Source organism: Eulemur rufifrons, chromosome 28, assembly GCF_041146395.1.
Source record: "Eulemur rufifrons isolate Redbay chromosome 28, OSU_ERuf_1, whole genome shotgun sequence".
Lineage (NCBI taxonomy): Eukaryota > Metazoa > Chordata > Mammalia > Primates > Lemuridae > Eulemur > Eulemur rufifrons.
Genome location: NC_091010.1, coordinates 61,856,629 through 61,879,584, shown reverse-complemented (window position 1 = coordinate 61,879,584; position 22,956 = coordinate 61,856,629). Strand labels below are relative to the sequence as shown.

The following is a 22,956-nucleotide window of genomic DNA, read 5'->3' as shown; positions in this document are numbered from 1 at the left end:
TGAAATTCTAAGATAATATTATTAATGTTACTTCAAGACTAATAGCTTAGCCTTTTTTTGTGTTAGCCCTAACAATGTGATTTCATGTGGGTCTCTTGTTAGGTCTATGAAGATTGGGATTGTTTCAAAGTAAATGACATTCTTGAGCTATATGGCATACTATCTGTGGATCCTGTGCTAAGTATACTGAATAATGATGACAGGTGAGTCTGTTTGCTCTTTTTGGTTATTTTTTATTTTGCTATAACTCCAGACTTTCAGGAAAGTTGCAGGACAGTTATCAAGAATTCCCTTTTTCCCCATTACCCAGATTTACCAGTTATTAACACTTATGCCCCATGTGCTTTCTCATTCATTAGTGGTCTCTATGTACTTTTTTTTTTTTTTTTTTTTTTTTTTTGAGACGTAGTCTTGCTCTGTTGCCTGTGCTAGAGTGCCATGGCATCAGCCTTGCTCACTGCAACCTCAAACTCCTGGACTCAAGCAATCCTCCTGCCTCAGCCTCCCAAGTGGCTTGGACTACAGGCATGCACTACCACGCCTGGCTAATATATATATATATATATATATATATATATATTATTTTATTATTTTTTTTTCTTCTTCTTCTTCTTCTACTTTTAGTTGCCTGGCTAATTTTTTTTTTTTTTTTTTTTTCTATTTTTAGTTGCCTAGCTAATTTTTTTTCTATTTTTAGTAGAGACAGGGTTCTCACTCTTGCTCAGCTGCTCTCGAACTCCTGACCTTAAGTGATCCTCCCAGCTCGGTCTCCCTGAGTGCTAGGATTACATGATCTATGTACATGTTTTTCTGAAACACTGAAAAGTACATTGCAGACATCAAACCCTTTTATCCCTAAATACTTGAGTCAGCATTTCCTAAGAACAATGACTTTCTCATATATAATCAGAGTATAGGTATCAAAATTAGGAAATTTATCTTAAACACATGATACACTAATCCACAGTCCATACTTACTTTTGCTAATTGTCTCAATCATGTTCTTTTTTGTACTCCCCACTCCTTACTCTTGGTCCAAGATCTACAGGATCACTCATTGTATGCATCTGAAACAGTCTTTAGCCTTTCTTTGTCTTTCATGGCCTTGACACTATTTGGGGAGAGAGGGATGGGCTTAAACAACAGAGATTTATGTCTCACAGTCCTGGAGGCTGGAAAGTCCAATATCAAGGCACCAGCAGATCTGTTGTCTAGCAAGGGCCCACCCATTTCCTGGTTTGCACATGGCTGCCTTCCGATATGGTGGAGAACAGAGAACCTTGACCCTTTTTTAGAGTATAAGCTAGTTATTTGGTAGAATGTTTCTCAGTTTGTGTATCTGATGTTTCGTCATGATTAGATTCAGCTTATGCATTTTGGGCAGGAATACCCACGTTCTTACAAAAAAGAACATGAAGTGAGGTGTCCTCAGTGCATTGCAGTAGGAGGCACATGATGTCAGTTTGTCCTATTACTGGTGATGTAAATTTTGCTCACTTGGTTAAGGTGGTGTCTACCAGGTGTCTCTCCTATAAAGTTACTGTTTTTCGCTTTGTACTTAACAAGTAAGTTAGAGGAAGATACTTTCAGACTATGTAAATATCCCATTTCTCATTAAACGTTTACCAAGTTATCTTAGCATCCATTGATGATTCTTGCTTGAATCAAATATTGCTATGTTGGCAATTGTCTAACTCAATCATTCTTTCTGTGTTTATTTTCTGGCATTCTACTGTAAGAGAGATTTCTCTTCCACTTGTTTATTCAGGTAATTTATTTTCTTATATCAGTATGGACTGATTCTTGTTTTATTCAGTATTAGTATCATTATTTTGAGACTCAAATTTTCTCAGATTTGGCTAGTACAAGCCATTTTAAGCAGGCTCTGAGTCTTTTTTTGAGATGACCTTATCATTTGTTAACACGTTTATTGTCTGGCCCATTAAGCTGTTTCAGCCTTATCTTGTACTTTCCATGTGCCAGCCCCAATGTTAGCCATTTTTTTCAAAAAGTACCGGTTTCTTTAAGTGGGGAATTGTTTTAAAAATCAAGATCTGAGTGCCAGGTGTGATCATTGGTACTGCATTAGCTTTGCTTCTGTGCCCTTTTAGTGGACAGAGCTGGGATACATACACATATCCATATATGGATATACACATTTACACACACATATATACTCACATATACATATGTCTTCGTATATTTCTACATCAATGAAAAAGCACGAGTTCATACTACACCTGTGATTCCAGTTCAACACCAGAGAAGCCATTCTCATTGTCCTTTCCAGATTTGTAACTCTCTTTTCTAATAGAAGCTTGACTCTCATTATCCACAGTATATCATCTGCTCATTTCTACAGTGCACAGAAGGAAATTTTAGAATTGGTAGCCCTAGAAAACACAAACCTAGTAACTAGAGTTCAATGTTTATTTCTGTTTTGGTTTTTTTTTGTTGTTGTTTTTTTGTTTTAAGATGTGATCTGTCATACAACTGGAGTGCAGTGTTGCGATCGTAGCTCACTGCAGCCTCGAACTCCTGGGCTCAAGCAATCCTCCTGCCTCAGCTTCCTGAGTCGCTAGGACTACAGGCACATGCCTGGCTAATTTTTCTTATTTTTTGTAGAGATGAGGTCTCACTATGTTGCCCAGGCTGGCCTCAGAACTCCTGGCCTCGAGTGATCCTCCTGCCTTGGCCTCCCAAAGTGCTGGGATTGATGATTCTTGTTTGAATCAGTTATTGCCATATTGGCACTTGTCTAACTCAGTCATTCCTTCTGCATTTATTTTCTGGCATTCCTTTTACATTTATTTCCAGGGCAGCCACTGTGCCTGGCCTCATTTTTATTTTGGTAGGAGGCTATATAGTCAGAGTACTATGTTCCAAGGTTACTTGGTTAACTTTCCACCCCCTTCAGCGTGATTCCATTATATGTTTTATAGAGGTTCATTTGGGTCTGATTGTGTTTCACTTCAGAGTTTTTTCTCCACCCCTATTGTTTTGATTTTTTTTTTTAAGTGTAGGAAATGTTAGCATTGTTGCCAAATCAAAACTATACAGAAAGCTGTCAGGAGTACTATTCCCTGCTATCCCCATTCCTGCTTGCCTATTCCCACCCAGCCTCCTTAGGGAACCTTTATTCTCGGTTTCTGATTTATCCTTCATGTATTTCTGTTTTACAAAAATAGGTGGATCTGTGTATATTCTGTTCCCACCATTTTCTTCTATAAAAGGTGGCATAGGATATGTGCTCTTTTATACTTTAATAAGAATAGAAAGGGGGGAGGTAGTGAGGTTCAATTTCCCTTTTTTTTTTTTTTTTTTTTGAGACAGAGTTTCATTCTGTCACCCTGGGTAGAATGTGGTGGTGTCATCATAGCTCACTGCAACCTCAAACTCCTGGGCTGAAGGGATCCTCCTGCGTCAGCCTCCCGAGTAGCTGGGACTACAGGTGCATGCCACGATTTTTCTATTTTTAGTAGAGACGGGTCTCACTCTTGCTTAAGCTGGGTTCAAGCAATCCTCCTACCTCGGCCTCCCAGAGTGCTGGGATTACGGCATGAGCCACCGTGTCCCACCTATACTTTTGTGTTTTGTTTTTTTTTTACTGAACACAGTATATCTGGGAAATCTAGATCTTTCTTATGCTCTTTTGTTCTGAGGTTGCCAAGAGAAAGGACTGATGTTCCTGCTCTACAATAGACTTCCCTTGTTGAATACTGGATATTTGTCTTGATTTCTGCATAGGAAGAACTTTACATTTTTCATACTAAAAAGAAATGTTGCAAAATAAAAATTTTAAACAACTTTAATAAACTTGAATAACAATCTCTTAATTATAGTATATAAAATTGCTGATATTGGCAATTTCTGGTTATGATGACTTTCCTGCTTTAGTTACTTCATTATTGAGGCAGTTTATTTAGAGGTTAACAGCACAGACAGGCAGATGGCCTTGGGTTGGAATCCTTATTTGCCCACTTACTAGCTGTGTGACCTTCAGCTTGGTTTCCTCGTTATAAATAAGGGTAGTTGTGAGGTTTTAATGAATTTATGTGTGTAAAGCGTTGACCGTTGCCCATCATGTGTTATGTACTGTGTAAAAGGTTGTCATTCTTGTAGTAGAAGGAAATAGTCGTATGAATTTATTACTCTAGAGTCTGTAGAATCTATAAAAGTCTGAAGATATAAAAACATTTTAGTCATTTGTTTCAGTCATCTCACAATAAATCTATCATCTGCTAATTTATTTAGCAAATCTGAAAAATTTCGCCTTTATCTTCATAGCTTGTCCACTCACTATTCAAGGAAAGTATCATGCAAGAATAAAATTTAGGAAACATAATGAGCAAGATAGAGATGAATAGATTCTCCACACAATGAATAATAGATACCAGATTGCATTTGAGAAAAAGACCCCAGGTTTTTTGTTTTTTTGCTTTGTTTTGTTTTGTTTTTCCAGAATATTATGGGGGTACAAATATTTTGGTTACATATAATGCCTTTGCCTCATCCGAGCCAGGGCTACAAGCGTGCCCTTCCCCCATACAGTGCGCTTCGCATCGGTTAGTTGTAAGTTTACCATCCCCCACCAGCCTCCTCCCACCTGACCAGCACCCAATGAATATTACTACCATGTGAGCACCTTAGTGTTGATCAGTTAGTACCAATTTGATGGGGAGTACATCTCGTGCTTCTTTTTCCATTCTTATGATACCTCACTTCGAAGGATGGGCTCAAGCTCTATCCAGGATAATACAAGAGGTGCTAGGTCAACATTTTTTTTGGTGTGGCTGAGTAGAACTCCATGGTATACACATACTACATTTTATTAATTCACTGATGTACTAATGAGCACTTGGGTTGTTTCCACATCTTTGCTATTGTGAATTGTGCTGCCATAAACCTTTGAGTGCAGATGTCTTTATTATAGAACGTCTTTGTTTCCTTTGAAGACCCCAGTTTTTGAGATGTGCTGTGAAGTGTTTGATATCTCAGCTGATAGTTAAAGAAAGAGTATCTGTATTTTGAAATAATGTTAAAATGAGTAACATCCTGGATCCCATTTATTGCAGTGATAGCATACTGAATAAGAAATATTATTGTTCTTAAAGAATGGAATAAATACATTATATCATAATATGACCTAACTAGCTCGAAATCTGTGTGATATAACATTTTACAGTGAGAAGCCACTTTCTGTTCTTACAGGACATGTATAGGTAGAAATATTCTTGGCTTGAATTCTAATTTTGTCTTCAGAGATGCATATTATTTTTATATCTGTACAGTTGATATATCTCCAAATTGAAGCCTCATTGTCTCTCCACAGGGATGCCTCTGCACTGCTGGATCCAATGGAGTGCACAGACACAGCAGAAGAGCAGAGAGTACACAGTCCTCCTGCTTCATTAGTGCCAAGAATTCATGTGATTTTAGCCCAGAAGTTGCAACACATCAACCCATTATTGCCTGCTTGCCTTAACAAAGAGGAGAGCAAAACCTGTAAGTGTAAGTGTTAAAGCCTAGTGAACTAGTGACTGTTGGCCTCAGCGTGTGTCTGGAGCTGCCTGTAACATATGCTTATAGTGGAATCGAAAGTCAGGTCCTCATTTGTCAGAATAAGTTTTTCCAGTAATCTCTGTTTCTTTCCCCCATTTTCCTCTTAATTGTCTTCATTGAAATTAGGCCACTTGATGTGTGTTCAGATCGATTCGGGGGAAAGAAAAAAGAAAAGAAATTAGGCTGGAAAAAGAGCATACAAAGCTGTCTTACTTTTAAGATTGGCATCACTTACTGATCAATATTTCAAGTCTATACTAGTCATATACTGAATTGTACTTTGTTCACATAGTTATTTTTTACCACAAGACACTTGCAAGGAACTGGTGTTTGTATTCTGAATCTGTTCTCCCTTCCTCCTCCAGTTGTTTCAGGTTTCATGTCCGAGTTATCTCCAGTCAGGGCAGAAATGCTTGGGTTCCTCACTCATGCCCTTTTGGGGGATAGTTTGGCTGCTGAATACCTTATATTGCATCTCATCTCTACAGTGTAAGTATATATTCCTGGTGGGAATTCAGGGAGTTTGATGTGTGTAGAAAGTGGAAAACAGCAGGAAAATTTATGATGTAATTTTTATGTTTTAGTTTATTAGGCCTCATCAAGTGGTTTTTATTTGTTCAGTGCAACAAGTATTAGACCAATTCGTAAACAAATTCCTTTTTTCACCTTTTCTCACAGTTTCACATTTAGCATTTTGATTATGTCCCCTTAAATATTAGAGCCAAAATAAGATAAAGAACTTAGCTGATGAATAAAATGAACTATTTTATTCTTTTTGCATTCTGAATTCTCTGTTTATACATCCCAAGGCTCTGCTTCTAAAAAACAGTCAACAAGGGTACATCGCGTGCACATTTAACATTTCTTTGTTTTCTGATTTGAAAACTAATGTACTGCTTTGACAAGTTTCAAGAACATATAAAAGAAAATAGAAATCATCTGTAATCTCACTGCTTAAAGATAATCCTGGTTAACATTTTGGTACATGTTCATCTTTGTTTTCTTTCTGTGTACGGATCTGCACAGAGCTCAGTTATACTCTAAGCACAGAGCTATATCTTGTTTTTAGCATTTAATATATATTAAACATTTTCCCACCATAACACTTTGTGAACTTTGTATTTCATTGTATAGTTGTACCATGCTATAACCATTTCCCTAGATGTTAGGTTTTCCTAGTTTTTCTCTATTATAAATAACACAGCACTAACATCTTCAGATGGGATGTTATCTTTCCTCAGATGGGATCCGAGGCAGTAGTGCATAATGGTTGAGAGTACAGATTCTGCAACCAAACTACTTGGGTTCAAATCCTGTCACTCCCTGGGTAGCAGAACATGTTACATAAAATCTCTGTGCCTCAGATTTCACATCTGTAAAATGAAGATAATAGTACCTACCTCAAAATCTTTGGGGATTAAATGAGAAAACATTTAAGACTTCAGAACAGTCCGTGGCATGATCAGCACTTATAAGTATTGGCTATGATTTGTATTGCTGTTATTCTGATAAATAACTGGTCAGAATGTTCTTTATTTTTAATGATAATATTAAGCTAATTTTATTTGCTTTTCAGTGGAAATCAGGAAATAACTTCAGTATCTTATTGATTTCTTTCTTTTCCCCCCCAGATACTCAAGAAGAGATGTTCTTCCACTAGGAAAATTTACAGTTAACTTGAGTGGTTGCCCACGGAATAGTACTTTCACAGAACACTTATATCGAATTATTCAACACCTTGTGCCAGCTGTAAGATCAATATAAATATGTATTATAAACCTAAGCACACTTAACACATCTAGCTAATTGCCTTTTATTCAACCTAAATATTTAACTTTGAATTTTAGTAGATCTCATTTAAGGGGAAACAAAGCCTGCCAACATTATGTAATTTAAAATCTCCTCTCCCCGAAACATTTCACTTTTTAATTGCCTTAACACAAATTTCTGTTAAGTCTAACAATTAACACAATTATAATAATTGCTTTAAAATTATACTCTGTTGATGCCAATTTTTTTGTGCAATTTGGTATCCTTTGTGTTAAAATCTTAAATCTAAATAAACTCTAAATTATAGGGGCATAATTCTTTTAGCTGAGGTTATAAAGATCTTTATCTCCATTGCCTCAATTTTGATTCCTGTTTGGAAAGTTGAGCTAACTTTATTTGCCAGGCCATCTGGAATACAGTATTTGTGTGGTGGTAAGATCTTGGGAAAGGGGGAATTGCTTCTGATTAGTTGTGTGGCTAAAAATACTGATCACCTCTTGGGAAATTTAAGAGGTTGCACTAGATCATTCACTGAGTGAAATTTTGTGTGTCTCTGAGTGCTAGCTCTCTTCCAGGCCCTCAAGAAGCAGCAGTAGACAAGAGTAGACCAGCAGTTCTTACTCTCCTTAGATTTACTTTACATTCTGAGAAAAGTATTGAGGATTCAAAGAGTTATTTTTAATGTGGGTTATATTTATCATTAATTTACCACATTGGAAATTAAAAATGAAATATTAAAAAGAATAAATTGATTACATATAAACAAACATTTTTACAAAAGCAACTTTTCCAAAACCAAAAGAAATTAGTGATAAAAGTGACATTGTTGAACATTTCTGCAAATGTCTTTTATGTCTAGATTCATAAGAGTCGATTGGATTCTCATATTTGCTTCTGTATTCAGTCTGTTGTAATATGGTGTTTTGATTGAAGTATATGAAGGAAAGCTGGCCTTACACAGATGGAAAAATAGTTGGTAAAGGAAAGACTGTTTTAATAACTTTTTCATACAACTGTGGATATTCCTTTTTGATATTAGACCAAAGATGTCCACATGGCATTTTCTTAAATATAATTGAAGTGTGGAATCTAAAATCTTTTCTTTTTTTTTTTTTTGGCAGAGGATAGGGTCTCACTCTCTCACCCAGGCTGGAGTGCAGTGGTACAATCATAGCTCACTACAGCCTCAAACTCCTGGGCTCAAGTAGTCCTCCTGCTTCAGCCTCCTGAGTAGCTGGGACTATAGGCATATGCCTTGCTAATTTTTAAAATTTTTATAGAGATGGGATCTCGATGTGTTGCCCAGGCTGGTCTCAAACTCCTGGCCTCAAGTGATCCTCCCTCCTCCATCTCCCAGAGTTCTGGGATTACAGGCATGAGCCACCATGCCCAGTCTGAAACTTTTCATACTCTGCTATAGTAAAATTCATTGATCTATATCGCACATTGAAAGGATCTTTTATCCATGCATGATTTTGACCTGATTAACCCCATAAAAGGGTTTCAGCAAGTCCCTGAGGCTTCTTTAGACCACATTTTGAGAATTACTGAAATTGTCAGATCCTGTACACTTACAGAGTTTAAATTTTTGTGGTGGAAGACCAACAAATAATATGTATAGTATGTCATTTAAGTGCCCTGAAGAACAATAAAGCCCCAGGAAGGCGGGGAGAGGAGTGCTGACAGTGGGCCCGGGGGCAGCTGCCAGTGTGTACGGTGGAGACAGGGAAGGCCTTGCCGACAGGGTAGTATTCAGGAGAGACTTCATGGAAGTACAGAAGCAAGCCAGCCTCATGGCTGCTGGGAAGTGTCCATCCTATGCAGAGAGAACAAGTGCAGAGGCACCGAGGCAGCAGTGTGCTTGGCGTGTTTGAGAAGTGCCCCAGAGAGGCCAGCGTAGCAGCTGTAGGATAAGCACTGGTGAGAATGGAGAAGGTGAGGTTGGAGCGGCAGCCTGGGGCCACTCACTCTATGAGGCCAAGATTTAAGTAGCACACACATTATCAGGATATGAATTATATTTTTAAGTGTGAAATGGTTTTCTGAGGAAGGTACTAAAGGTTATAACATGATAAGGTATTTCCTTTTGATTCTTTATCACTTTGCAGTGGGTTTGTTTACTTTTTAACTTTTACTATATCTCATTCCCTTACGTTACTCCTGTGTTTATGTCTGGCTAGCACTGTGAACTTTTTCAAAACACTTGCCTCTAATATTTTATTTAGTTTTCACAACAGGTTAAGCATGAGTGACCTGCCTGTGCTTATATGGCAGAGCTGAGGCTGGACCCCACCCACAGGCCCTGCTTCTTTAGGGGCTGTTCATTTGTATCTGTGATGTGGTCTCTTCCCTGGCCCCCTCAACCTCCATGTCCACCCCCACCACACGTCCTTTCTCAGCTAGAGTGGTAGGAGAGGGGGCTGGTACATGAAGCAGTGAAGAGAGTGTTGAGAGTGGCGGGCTCAGGGTGCTGGAGGAGGAGGTGTCACTGGGTTGGGTAGATAGTGTGTTGGTCTGGATGAGAAGGCGGCACACAGCCTGGGTGGCGTAAGTCATGAGAACTGCAGCACCTCACCACAGCTTGGTGTGCTGTGCTCCTTGGTTTTTTACTGAAAAGTTTGTTCAAAAAAAGTCTGTAGTAGTTTCTGATGAATGAATATAACTCAAAGAGCTTAGAGGAAAATTAAATTCCCTCCCTATCTTGATGAATAAAATAAACTTTTTTTTTTTTTTGCTAGTTTGTATTACATAAAAGAAGTTAAGCTTCTGGATATCCAATATTGGTATGTCAGTTGTCTACCATCTGCATCATTGGTGATAAAAATTATTCTTCAAGAATATTGAACAAGAATTTGAGAATAAAGCAGCTCATGGGATAAATGAAATTCTAATGTATGATATAGATATTATTTTTGCTTCCAAGAATTCAAGAAACCATATCACTATATCACTGTTCCCTTAGAAACTTATTTTTTCCATATAAAACACAGTGCTTAACTATAAATGTATATTTTCTTAAAACAGGGAAACTTACTTATTAAAAAATGTTTCTTTGCAGTCTTTTCGTCTACAAATGACTATAGAGAACATGAACCATTTGAAATTCATTCCCCACAAAGACTACACAGCCAATCGGTTGGTCAGTGGACTTCTCCAGCTGCCGAACAATACTTCACTTGTAATTGATGAAACTCTTCTGGAGCAAGGGCAGCTGGACACCCCAGGTAGATACATAGATGTTTCCCTTCCATTTCTAAATTCTCTCCTGCTGAAGCCAGCTCTAGTAATGACTTTTTAGAAGAATGTCTGTGGACAAAGACAAATTCACATTTAACAAATATTTAAGATAAAGGCTTGACATGAATTCGATTAAGCATATATTAAAAACTAAATTATGCACCACAACTATGTTTTGTCATAGTATTTTGGAAATAGTACCGTAGAACAAATAACTTTTTAAAGACTGAAATGGGAAGTTTTGTCTTTAGTCATGTTACCCCCCAAAGAGAAGTGTAGAAAAGATATATATATATAATAAAATGTTTTTTATTTCCCATTATGAAGTTTTAAACATTTTTCAGAAAATCACTGAAAAAAATATTTAATAAATCAGATGATTTGAAATAACCTGAATTATGGTACATGTTATAAAATTACAAGCAGCAGACTGCTTTGTCAAATGAAGAGAATTAAGAAGACACTGCTGGTTATAAAGAGGTAAAGGTAGAAAAAATAATGGGCACATTTGAGGCAAAGGTATAAAAGCAGTAAAGTTCACTTTTATCTATGTATAAAAATAGCTTTAGTCCTACCATATTATTTTAGCCCTGTGAACACACCTAGAAAGTGATCATACTTAGTGAGAACCTATTTTATGTCTGGTTGCATACCAGGTGCTAGGTATTAGATTTTGGGAAATGTTAGCCTCAGAAAGTTCTAGCTTAACTAGTGCTGTCTGTGAAGACTATTACCTAGTGAACATTTAGCTTAGTGGTTTAGCTTAATAACCGCATTTCCTTCATTAAACCAGTAGAAACCTCATGTCTTATAATCAATGTCAGCAAAACTAATTTGTTTAGGTGATTAAAGTCAAATGACTGAAAATTTTCTTTTGTAGGTGTTCACAATGTGACTGCCCTGAGCAACCTGATAACTTGGCAAAAGGTGGATTATGATTTCAGTTACCACCAGATGGAATTCCCCTGCAATATTAATGTTTTTATTACTTCGGAGGGAAGGTCACTCCTCCCGGTATGATGAGTCATTTTTAAATGGAGGGAGGTTGATATTGGAAAGATATCTACATTTATGTTGTTTCTTGGTGCTCCTTATTATTGATAAGTTACAATTGTTTAAAAAAAATTGTGACTTGACTGCTGATTATTAAGGGAGTTGATTATTTTGTACTGCCATGGGATGAAAACTCAGCAAATCACTAGATGAGCAAAGCTGTTGGCAGCAGAAACTCCCACACGTAAGCATAGAAAGTAGTTGTCTATAAATTGTCTGATTAACTTCTAGACGTATATTCTTATTGCCTTTGACCTGTTGTTTTCTGCCAATCTTATGTGACAGATATTTTAGTTCCTTTTAATATGTCCCTAATCACTTGGTAATTATTTTTATGCTTTATGGAGAAGATAAAGAGATCTTTTAATTCTGAGGATGATGAGAAATACTCCCACTTGTTTAAAAGGTGTATAGTTTCTCTGTATAATAGTGTTCACCTATGATTGATGAGAAACAGTCTTTGACTAAGAATGAAATGGCTCATTGGTAAATTTTCTGTGGGAAAGTGTGATAAACATTTTTAATTTGCTGCTCTTTGGAGGTTGGCTACTTTTTTGGTATGCTTACTGATACTGCTGAGGAAACATAAGTAATCAAGAAAATGCTAACTTTTGTAATTGTTGCTAAGATGTAGTTATAAAGAGCATGTAAATTACTGTTACAAATTGATTCTTCCCTCGTCCTAAGTAATCAGTGCTATATTTTCTAATTCCTCTAGGGGCTGATAGAGATGATGCATCTCCTTAAAAATGTAGATTAATTTAGGAACTTGAAAAATACTGTGTACTGTTTTCTCTTTTCAGGCAGACTGCCAGATTCACTTACAACCCCAGCTAATTCCACCAAACATGGAGGAGTACATGAACAGCCTTCTCTCAGCGGTGCTGCCTTCTGTGCTGAACAAATTCCGCATTTATCTAACCCTTTTGAGATTCCTGGATTATAGCATATCTGATGAAATAACCAAGGTATGTTTGGGTTAAAATAAAAGATTTCCCTGTGTTGAATTTAGTGTTTAACTAATATACATTTGCTATAATTGCTGATAATTTTGCTGTTTGTTTTCTATATGTCGTATCTTTTTTGTTTCTCTGTTACTTCATTGTCTTTTTTTGTTTGAAGTAGATATTTTCTATTGTCCCTTTTAATTTGCTTGAAGTTTCCCTTACAACATTTTTAAAGTTACTTTCTTAGTGGTTGCCCTGAGGGCTAAAATTAATGTGTTAACTATAACAATCTGTTACAGACTAAGGCCAGTTTAATTACAATATACAAAAACCTTGCTCTTTTATAAGTCCATTTCTTCTTCTTTGTTCGGTTTTTGTCATACAGGTTACACCTTTATACATTGTATGCCCATCAACACATTTATAATTACTGCTTTTACAATTGCCTTTAAATCAGAAAAAAAGAATTGTAAACAAAAAATACATTTATACTCTTTTTTTTGTATTTATCTATGTACTTACCTTTACCAGCATTCTTTATGTGGGTTCCGGTTAAAGTTTTTGTTTATCTGGAATTCCTTAATTTCTCCTTAAAGCCTGGGATGTAGAATTTGTGGTTTATAGTCTTCTTATCACTTTGAATATGTGCTCTGACTCCTTTCTGGCTTCTGGTTTCTAATGAGAAATCAGCCAATTTCTGATGAGAGGATTTTTTATATACAGAGTCATTTTTCTCTTGATGCTTTCAAGATTCTGTCTTTGACTTTTGACAGTTTTGACTGATGTGTTTAGGTATGTATCTCTTTGAATTTATTCTGTATGGAGTTTGTTGAGCTTGGAGGTATTAGATTAATGTACATTTGGGGGAAGTTTTCAACAAATTTGGGAAGGTTTTGGCCATTGTTTATTTAAATTCTTTCTGCCCATTTCTCTCCTCTCCCTCTGGCATTCCCATGATATGTATGTTGGTGCATTTGATGTATCCTGCAGGATGTCTGTTCATTTTTTCTCATTCTTTTTTCTTACTGTTTCATAAACCAGATAATGTCAGTCAACCTGTCTTCAAGTTTACTGATTCTTTCTTCCTGCTCAAACTGCTAAATATCTCTAGTGAATTTTTTTTTTTATCAGTTACTGTATTTCTCAACTCCAGAATTTTTTTTTTTTGAGACACAGTTTCGCTCTGTTACTAGAGTGCAGTGGCGTCAGCCTAGCTCACAGCAACCTCAAACTCCTGAGCTCAGGTGATCCTCCTGCCTCAACTTCCCAAGTAGCTGGGACACGTCACCGCACCTGCCTAATTTTTTCTATTTTTAGTAGAGATGGGGTCTTGCTCTTGCTTAGACTGGTCTCCAAACTCCTAAGCTCAAGCGATCCTCCCACCTCGGCCTCCCAGAGTGCTAGGATTACAGGAGTGAGCCACCACGGCCAGCCTCAACTCCAGAATTTCTATTTGCTTCTTTTAAAAAATTATTTATGTATTTTTATTAATATTCTCTATTTGGTGTGACATCATTCTCATATTTTCCTTCAGTTCTTTATATGTAGCTCCCTTTAGCTCTTTGAATGTATTTAAAAGAGCCAGTTTAAAGTCTTTGTCCAGGAACCCTGATGGTCGGGTTTCCTCAGGGAAAGTTTTTTTGATTCCTTTTTTCCCAAATTTTGGGCCATACCTTCTTGTTTCTTTCCATGTCTCATTTTTTTGTTCAAAATCAGACATTTTAAGTATAATAATATCACGACTGTGCTCTAGAAATCAGATTCTGGACATTAAACCTCCCTAGAGTTTGTTGTTGGTTGGTGGTTTAGTGACTCTTTGGCACTAATTCTATAAAGTCTGCTTCATTGCATGTCCATTAATTATTGGACAAAAATTTCCTTAAATGCCTGGAAGTAGTAAGTCTCCCCGTGTAAGGGTGAGGAGCTCCGCATACATGTTGGTGCATGCCTTCAACAGTTAGCCGTACAGTTTACAACCTGGCCTTATCCTTCATTTCCTGCTTACACAGAGCCATGAGGTTATCCAGAGGGTGTGAGCTTAAAGTCTCTCAGCATGCGTGTGGCCTTCTAAATTCCTAGAAGGCCTGGGAGGTTTTCAAAGCCCTCTGTGGACATCTCATTCCCCAGCTTCTCTATTTAAGGGTTTTGGTTAGCCTGTCATTTGCCACAACTATTACCCCCTGTCTGAGGCAGCCAAGAGGATCAATAATTTCTTCTGATTGTTTTTGATAAATACCCTGGGGAAAGAGGCTGTTCCTCCTGTGTAGGCTTCAAGTCAGGTTAAAGAAAGACAACCTTACAAGTGGGTTCTTCCAGGGGACCACTCTGGGAGTGGCACTTTGAAGGAGCTCCAGGCCTGTTCTGCCCTCTCTGGTGGTTGCCAGGCTGTTGGTTTTCAAGGCTGTTGACCCAGTGGGACAGGGGCTGGAACATGGGAATAGGGCAAGGTAAAATGCCACAAAGGTCAACATTCTTACCAAGAGTCACCTGGTTTTCTTGCACAAATGCTGTCTGGATTGCTGGAAGTGTGTGGTTTATTTCCAGACTTTTGAAGAAGTTAGTTTTGATCAGTGTTCTTGTTGCTTTAATGGTGGAGACAAATTTTAGAGGTCCTTGCTCTGCCATTTCACTAGTATCACTCTTCCCTTTGTTGAAAAGCATCATGTTTGCTGTGCTAGTTGCTGATGTATATGTGTGACCTTCTCAAATTAATCTGAGTTTCATTATTTTGTTTAAAATATTTTCATCAATAGCATTATTTCATCAGTATAAAGTTTTGGTTCTCAGTGTTTTCACCCATATTGTCTCCTTTTGTCTAAGGCAAGGCTGACATCCTCATTTTTAAAGCAGTCAAGAGACCATGTTACTTTCCTTAACCTTACAACACCACAAATGTCATTTCTTAAAACTGTTCATTAAGGGGTAGTTTTAAAATCCATTTACTCTTTTGATAAAGGCAGTTGAGGATGACTTTGTGGAAATGCGTAAGAATGACCCTCAGAGCATCACCGCTGACGATCTCCACCAGCTGCTTGTGGTGGCTCGGTAAGTGGCGCACGTCCGTAATTGCTCTTTCAGTAAGCTGTGTGCAAGTCTCCTGATTATTCAGCATTAACTGAGGCAGACTTCTAAAAACGGAAACGAACTTTTCCTTTTAGTAACACCGCATGAAAGGGCTCATTGAGGGAGAACTGTGTTTGGCTGGTGATCTGGTCAGTGAAACAGGCGTGCTGCTTGTTCTCTGCGTTTCAAAGAGCGAACCACCCGGATGCCTTTGTAGAACCATAGCTTGCTGTTGACTTGTGTGTAGCTACCAGACGCTCTTGTCTCCTAACATGGACTGTTACATTTAAAAAGTATTCCTAGGTCTTAGAAAAAATTAAAAACTTACTATGCTGGCTCTAGACTTAAATTTGTTTCTGTATTTCACACCAGGTGTCTGTCTCTCAGTGCTGGTCAGACGACACTGTCAAGGGAACGATGGCTAAGGGCAAAGCAGCTGGAGTCTCTAAGAAGAACCAGGCTTCAGCAGCAAAAGTGTGTGAATGGAAATGAACTTTAAAGATGGGAGGCCTATGAAGAATAATGGGCAAATTGTAGTTGCATTATTGTAAAATTCAAGTATCATTTATACCACATTGTTTTATAGATGATTTGTATCACAAACCAATGACTTTTCCTGAAATTAAGCCTGGTAACATCTGAAGTTTATATGATACTCAGTAAGGGCTTTTACCTTACTGGTTTTATGGAGCTTTTCAAATTTGTTTTATAATTATATAAATTAGTAATGATGTAAAAATATTTGATATTAAAAGTTTAATATTGACTAATATTACTGATTATACCATTTCCTTAGCTTCAGGTAAGTCATAGGCCAGACTCTGTTGAATTGCTGATGTTAATTTCATACGAGAGTTGTGCACTTCATATTTCTGTCTTTCTAGTTAACGACAGGGCTGGGTGTGCTCAGTGGTCCAAAGTTATGGGACTCGGCTGTGATTGCCCTTGATTCACAAGACGATGTGAAATTCTGTCTTGTCGTTTCCCAGGCACTTGGCCACAGAAACTTCTCCCCACTTAACAGTTATCAACAGCCTGCAAAACTAGTCTTCTGCATGGCAGTGGTTCCTAAACTTTTGGAATTCATGGGTCAGCAGTAATATTCCCAAAAAGTTTGGGGACTATAGAGTTACCAATTTATTTTACCAAGTAATCTAAAAGAAATAACTGCATTATCACTTTTTTTCATAAAAGGACAATCTCGGAACACGAGATAAACCCCACATTGTCCTTATTCTTCTCATTACATCCCAATGCATTTGGGAACCACACTTAAGGGAATGCTGCCCCACAAAGTTTTGCCCAAGTATGAAAACAAAATAGTACCTCTTTAGAAAGAATGGTTTCTAATTATCTTCCTAATATCTCATTTACTTTGGTTGACTGTATTAGATTTTTAGCTTTTTATATGAGTTTATCAGTTCTAAATGTGTTAAATCAACTAATATCTGCTACTTCAGTAATGGCCTGATAGAACTGCAGGTAGGTTTTCCCGAGACCAATTAGTTTTAATATCCAACTTTTAAAGGAACAAAAATATCAGAGCAAATTACTATATGTAGTATAATTGGGGCAACAAGGATCTTCAGAAAGGTTAGAATGTTACTTTAAGCTATGAATGGTAGGTATAAAGATTAATTTCTTCTAGTAAGTAACTTACCTAGTTGGAAACAGATCAATTAAATGATCCCTTAAAGTTTTTCCAGTAAGGCCTAAATTGACATTGTTAACCAAGGAAACAGGGTCAGCCTTGAAAAATCAAGGAATTCATGCCTAATGAACTGAAGTAAAAATTACTAGTTCAATATCAACTTTTCCTAAATTTAAATCTATTTTTATAAACTAATGTAAATAATGTTTATATTAGAATTCTAACTGGTTTTCATTTTTATAACTGGTAGACTAGACCTTCCTTAAACTTTTAGAAATAAAATGAAAGCTTAACTGGATTTGTGAGAATGAAATACATTTTCTTTAATTGTCCTAGAACAAAGTAGATTAGTTACCGTGTGTTTATTGTGCCAATGTAAATTGTAATTCACCAAAGAGAAATACGTAATTTGCTTGGTCTTGGACAAACGTTCCCTTGAAAGAACCCTCTTTCCAATAAATAAAACTTCCCAAATTACCAGTACCTTGGGCTCTTGTTCATAAACTGTAAGATTCAGCATCCCATGTAATCTTAGATCATGGCCTCTTGGTGGAAAAACATGACCGAGCTACATGGAAGTGTGGAAGGAGATGCCCTCCTACTCAAGGCCCTCCCAGGCAGCACAGTGGAACTCTCCGCTGCAGAGCTCTTTTCTCCCTTGCCTATGGGTGTGAACAATCAAGTTTGTTGCTGTGATTTAAGGCAAGATGTTAGTCCTATGTGAATGACCAGGGAACTGAACAAACGTGTATATAACCCTGGTTGGAACTAAACACTGCCTTAAGGTAATTTTAGTTTTGAAAAATCTCTTTGGAACTGATTTTGGTGGCGCTTAAACATGGATATTTTATCACTTAACATTGGCTTTTACTTTCTTTGTTGGGAATACTCAATATTTTCAAGACCCAGAAGAAAAGTCGGCAGCAACAGAGTAAAAGCATTCAGTTTAGAGTGTTTGGGTTTTAAAATAGTTTGTGATCCATGTCATCATTTTTGAGATCATGAGAATACTTCAAAGGAGTAAGTAAAATATTTGGGACAGCTCAGACCAAGTGTTGAGTTATGACAAATTCACCATTTATGAATTCTTTGATTTAAAATCAAATCCACATCTTTATTATGCAAGGGATTCTAACACACACTGTCACTTTAAATTACAATGGTACTTTAATAGTCACAAGATTTGACATTTCAAAAAAAAATACCACTAATAAATAACAAAAGTGGAATGCTTATCAAAGTTACAACAGACATAAATGTTCAGCTGAGAATCACTTCAATATAGAAAGGCTCTAAAGACACCAGACAAACCGATACTTGTTGAAATACTCCAACTTTCCTATGTGGGTTACAGAGGTGGCCCTTGTTCTGCGTGGGCAGGGTTATAGTCATAACACCGGTTTTAGCACAATTGTGCTGCAGACCAAATTTTCAGTAGTTGTAGAGTCTGTAGACAGTATGTTGAGGAATGCCCCATTGGAAAAAGTTAAAACTTTTAAGACTTCTAGAATTTCCAGTAGCCAATATATGTACATTCTTATATTTCTAAAACCAGAGCAAAATGGAATTTAGTAGATGCTAGTATTCACGTTTGACCTATCAGATTTATGACAAGTCTTAATGCTCCTAGATTTTTGGACATATAGGCAGCAGAATATTTTAAATTTGTAAAAGGCAGAATGGGGGGAAATTAGGATCAAATGAAAATACATTTCTTGACTTTAGTGTCATCCCTCAATCAACTCACAGGGAATGGCTAAGCCATCAAAACTAAAATAGCTTTTTATATTCAAATGCTTCTCTGTACTAGTTAACACTTTAAAGTCACGAAAAACTTAAGTGTACAATTTACCCTGTAGAGGTAAGACACAGGAATGAACTAATAAACAACAAATTATGAAAAACACAATTCCCTTAAGTCTGTCCATGTCCATCCTTTATGTGTCTACTTCATATACTCCACTCACCCCAGTCCAACAAAGGTTCAGGTTATATCCCAAAGCGACCTGTTCCTGAATTACTTTCAAGTGAGCAAAGTGCTCTGTAGTGTAGAAGCTACTCAGGTCTACCCATTCGACGGTGATGCATTCCTGTAGTCCTTGCTCTCAAATGTGGAAATCTGCTCAGGTTCAAACACCTTTTAAAACCCTTCCCCAAAAAACAAATTTGGGACCCCTAGATTCAGACAGTACAAGTTTAAATACCCTAATATGTGAAAACTTTTTTGAATTTTTAAATAAAAACCATGGAAGGATTCTTTGTGGCTAAAAACTAAATCTGAATTATACGTGTCTGGCATTGTGTAAACATATTTTTAAGTTCATTTTGCTGGACTTCATTAACCACTTCAGGTTCTGCAGGACTCTTTTGAACTTTTGCCACTGCAAAGTTTATCCCATGGGTTAATCCAGCTTGGGTAATATTAGCAACCTGGACCATGGAACTTCGAATCTTTGCAAAAGGAGAGACTGCTCTGCTACTGCTCTCTGAAGGAGGAGTTATATGAAGCCCTGTCTCAAGTTCAAGCATACTGGAACCGGAGCTGGGGGTCTTTTGAGATACGACTGAATGTACTGGTTCAACTGACAAAAACTGTGGACCTGTTGCAGAAAAAGACACATCTAATTGAGATGGTCGGGAAGGTGTCTGTTCCGTTGATTCAAATTGTGTTTCTTCATTGGAAACTTGATTGGTCATTTGATTTCCTTCCTCACTAGCCTGCTGAGACACAGATCTGGACTCTGACAGCTGGGTCATTTTGTTTTGTGCATCTTGCACAAATCTGTGGCAGTAAATATCCACAGGCTTCGCAAAGCTAGTCAATATGTGTATGTTGTCGGCAGAAGGACTTTTTGTCAAAGGAGACTCCTGGCCTTTTCCAAGCCCACTCCCATGAGCAACAGTAATCTCTGAAGGAGCATGGATGCTAATGTCATTGCTGCTAAGAGACTGGGATCGACTACCTAATCGAGGTGCTGAAGCAATAATACCACAGCTAGGAAGAACGTAATCTATCGGCCCTACGCTTTCTAAAGAATTAGCTAGCTGCCTGTCTTCATCAGACTTGGAATTGGTAAGGAATTCATCAGAGTGGTATGAGTCATTATCTGAAGATACGTCCCCATCAGACTCTGCCTGGACCTTATTGTCCATCACTCCTGTGTTTTCCATGGTTTCAAGACTATTATCTGATTTCCAAAGATTTACTTTTAAGTTTGGTTTTAGAAAGTTAACTTTCATTTCAGGTTTTGTAAAATTTCCTAGCTTTCGTAGGTTGCCAATATTTACATTGGATTTGGTTTGCTTCACTTTTTGATTTAGAGATGAAAATTTGCTCATTAAAAAATTTTTCCCCTGGGCCAAAGAGCCTTGGTTTTGAGATCTGATACCAATGATGTCTTCGTGAGGTTTACTGCTCTTCCTACAAATTAGAACAGAAAAATAGTTAATTCCCCATGGAATCCAATATACCAGTTCCAATTATTAATACGAAGTGAAAACACTTTGCTTATTTCAAGAAATTGGTTCTAATTTGTTGAAAACAATGCATTGCTAATTGATAAACAACAATCAGTATTCACACCTTTTAAATTGGATTCCCAATTTTGGGATGCTATTCTCAGGAAATTATCCTAAACATGAAAAAATACATGACAAAGATATCCATCATGACCTTTTTATACAAGGAAAAAAAGCCTGCAGCAACCAAAATTTTTAGCAACTGGGTTTAACAGCTGTGTGCCAGGTGTTATTCTAAGTGCATTATCATTCAATCCATGCAACTCTGACACAGACTTTGTTATCTTACCTTATAGATAACAAGTGGAAGTAAAGGAATACTAAGTTATTAAAGACAAGGGAAGATTGAGGAACTAACATAAATTAAAAAAAGTATGGAGACAACTAAATGCAATGTGGGATCCTGGAATGAAAAAAGGACATGAGTGGAAAAACTGGTGAAATCCTATTAAGTTCTGTTCTCTGGTTGACAGTATCATGCCAAAGTTAATTTCTTAGTTTTGATAAATGTCCTATGGTTATGTAAGATGGTAACAAAGGAAAGCTGAATGAAGGGTAAATGGAAACACTCTGAACTATCTGTGCAACTCTCTGTAAGTCTAAAAATAATCTGAAAATTACAGAGAATTTAAACAAAAAGTGTCATTTTTTGATCCAAACATATGGTATTTACCTCTCTAAATATCAACACATTACCCTAATGTGATCCCCTCCAACTCCCTGCTGCAAATACTTTTAAAGAAGTAAGACCTTGGATGATAACGTCTTTATTCTTGAGAGACAATCCCAAAGAAAATCTTGAGAGACTTAGTATACTCACCTCTCAAGTTTTTTCTCAATTATAGGTACATCCAATCCCATGGCTTGCTTGGTGATCTGCAGCATCTCTGCAATGCACTGAAGGGTATCTGAAACCCAGAGATAACTGCTTGCCAATTTCTCCAAAAACATACTAAAAAAAATAGCAGTTCTAACTCATACAACCTTGAATAAAATCTGTGGTTGTACAATACAAATTTATTTGCTACAATTTATAGAAAATTACTACCTGTTCACTAATCCCCCAACTAATTCAAAATGTTCTAAAACAAATTTTAACAGAAAAGCAAAGAACAAAAGAACTAAAAAAACTGGAATTAAAAGTGTGTTTGCACTTTGCTAGATGCCAAGGCAAGAGCTATAAACAAGTCCTGACTACTGCCCGCCAGAGAAGCATGAGGTAGGAAAAGCCCTGACACCTATATGGCTTCTGACGAGACCAAACACACTGAGAATCCCCACTATAGCGTCTCTTGCCAAAAAACACACAATCCATACAAATCATCTCCCTGCACTGCTGGAAACAGCTGCTATTTCATGGTCTCACATCCCAAAGCTATTCCCTGGATCAGTTCTCATTCCAGTAGGTTACATTATAAAATGTCCCCAGTTCTATTTGGCCTCGTAAGAGCAGATACAAAGTTATCACTGCATACTTTCAGCTTTTCCTCTTTTTACCTTTTCCATCCTCTTCTGGATTTCGCATTACAGCTCTCAGTGTGTGGAAATAACCACTTGCTTCTTTGTATCTGTAGTGCAATCGCATGCAGGAGAACTTTGGCTTACCAAAAAGAGTGGGTTCAGGACCTAAAAACCCAAATGAATGTGTGCAGTTATATCGTTCACGTAACATTTGCTTTCTTCTATATCTTCAAAAGACCAATACACATTCACCAATTAGGTATTTAACCCATTTTTCTTCATATCTAAATGAGAGCACAAAAAATATGAGCTTATCATGATCATTTGGTTTGATGAGGCTATAAAAACTGTTTCAATTATTTAAACTAATCTTCACAAGGTAAATAATAAAAGGAACACAGTTACTATCATTAGACTACACATCTGTCACTAACCTCTAAAAATAGAAAGGAAGTCCTAAGAAATAGATGGCTTGGAATAGCCCTTTCTGGTTTCTAACAGATGTTATACCAGTTGCTTAAATAATTTGAGCCACTCTTGGAAGCAACACCATTTGCTTTCTATGACACTTTGTTAGTATGTTAAAATTTACCTATTTCTATTTTTTCCAGGTCTTCTAGACTTAGTCGTTGATATTGGTTTACTTTATCAACTTCATCATCATAACTAGATAAATGGAAAAAAAGAGGGTTA

General features: G+C 37.0%; 2 protein-coding genes across 6 annotated transcripts in view; one reads left to right on the top strand and one right to left on the bottom strand.

Moving 5' to 3' along the window:
- Nucleotides 1–17,751, top strand: part of MCMBP (minichromosome maintenance complex binding protein) — a 48,633-nt gene extending 30,882 nt beyond the window's left edge. For 2 of the 3 annotated variants that reach the window (XM_069461157.1, XM_069461155.1), the window contains exons 8-16: nucleotides 103–203; nucleotides 5,333–5,511; nucleotides 5,928–6,051; nucleotides 7,194–7,311; nucleotides 10,391–10,556; nucleotides 11,450–11,583; nucleotides 12,426–12,590; nucleotides 15,526–15,614; nucleotides 16,005–17,751. In XM_069461157.1, coding sequence (XP_069317258.1) covers nucleotides 103–203; nucleotides 5,333–5,511; nucleotides 5,928–6,051; nucleotides 7,194–7,311; nucleotides 10,391–10,556; nucleotides 11,450–11,583; nucleotides 12,426–12,590; nucleotides 15,526–15,614; nucleotides 16,005–16,131 — 1,203 coding nt within the window. In that variant the 3' untranslated portion in view covers nucleotides 16,132–17,751. The remainder of the gene's footprint in view (nucleotides 1–102; nucleotides 204–5,332; nucleotides 5,512–5,927; nucleotides 6,052–7,193; nucleotides 7,312–10,390; nucleotides 10,557–11,449; nucleotides 11,584–12,425; nucleotides 12,591–15,525; nucleotides 15,615–16,004) is intronic. The other variant, XM_069461156.1, reaches the window with a different exon arrangement.
- A 652-nt stretch (nucleotides 17,752–18,403) lies between these two features.
- INPP5F (inositol polyphosphate-5-phosphatase F) overlaps nucleotides 18,404–22,956 on the bottom strand; it is an 80,032-nt gene continuing 75,479 nt past the window's right edge. For all 3 annotated transcript variants that reach the window (XM_069461151.1, XM_069461152.1, XM_069461153.1), the window contains 4 exons: nucleotides 22,856–22,929; nucleotides 22,300–22,428; nucleotides 21,623–21,710; nucleotides 18,404–20,704 (listed from right to left, as the gene is read on the bottom strand). In XM_069461151.1, coding sequence (XP_069317252.1) covers nucleotides 19,555–20,704; nucleotides 21,623–21,710; nucleotides 22,300–22,428; nucleotides 22,856–22,929 — 1,441 coding nt within the window. In that variant the 3' untranslated portion in view covers nucleotides 18,404–19,554. The remainder of the gene's footprint in view (nucleotides 20,705–21,622; nucleotides 21,711–22,299; nucleotides 22,429–22,855; nucleotides 22,930–22,956) is intronic.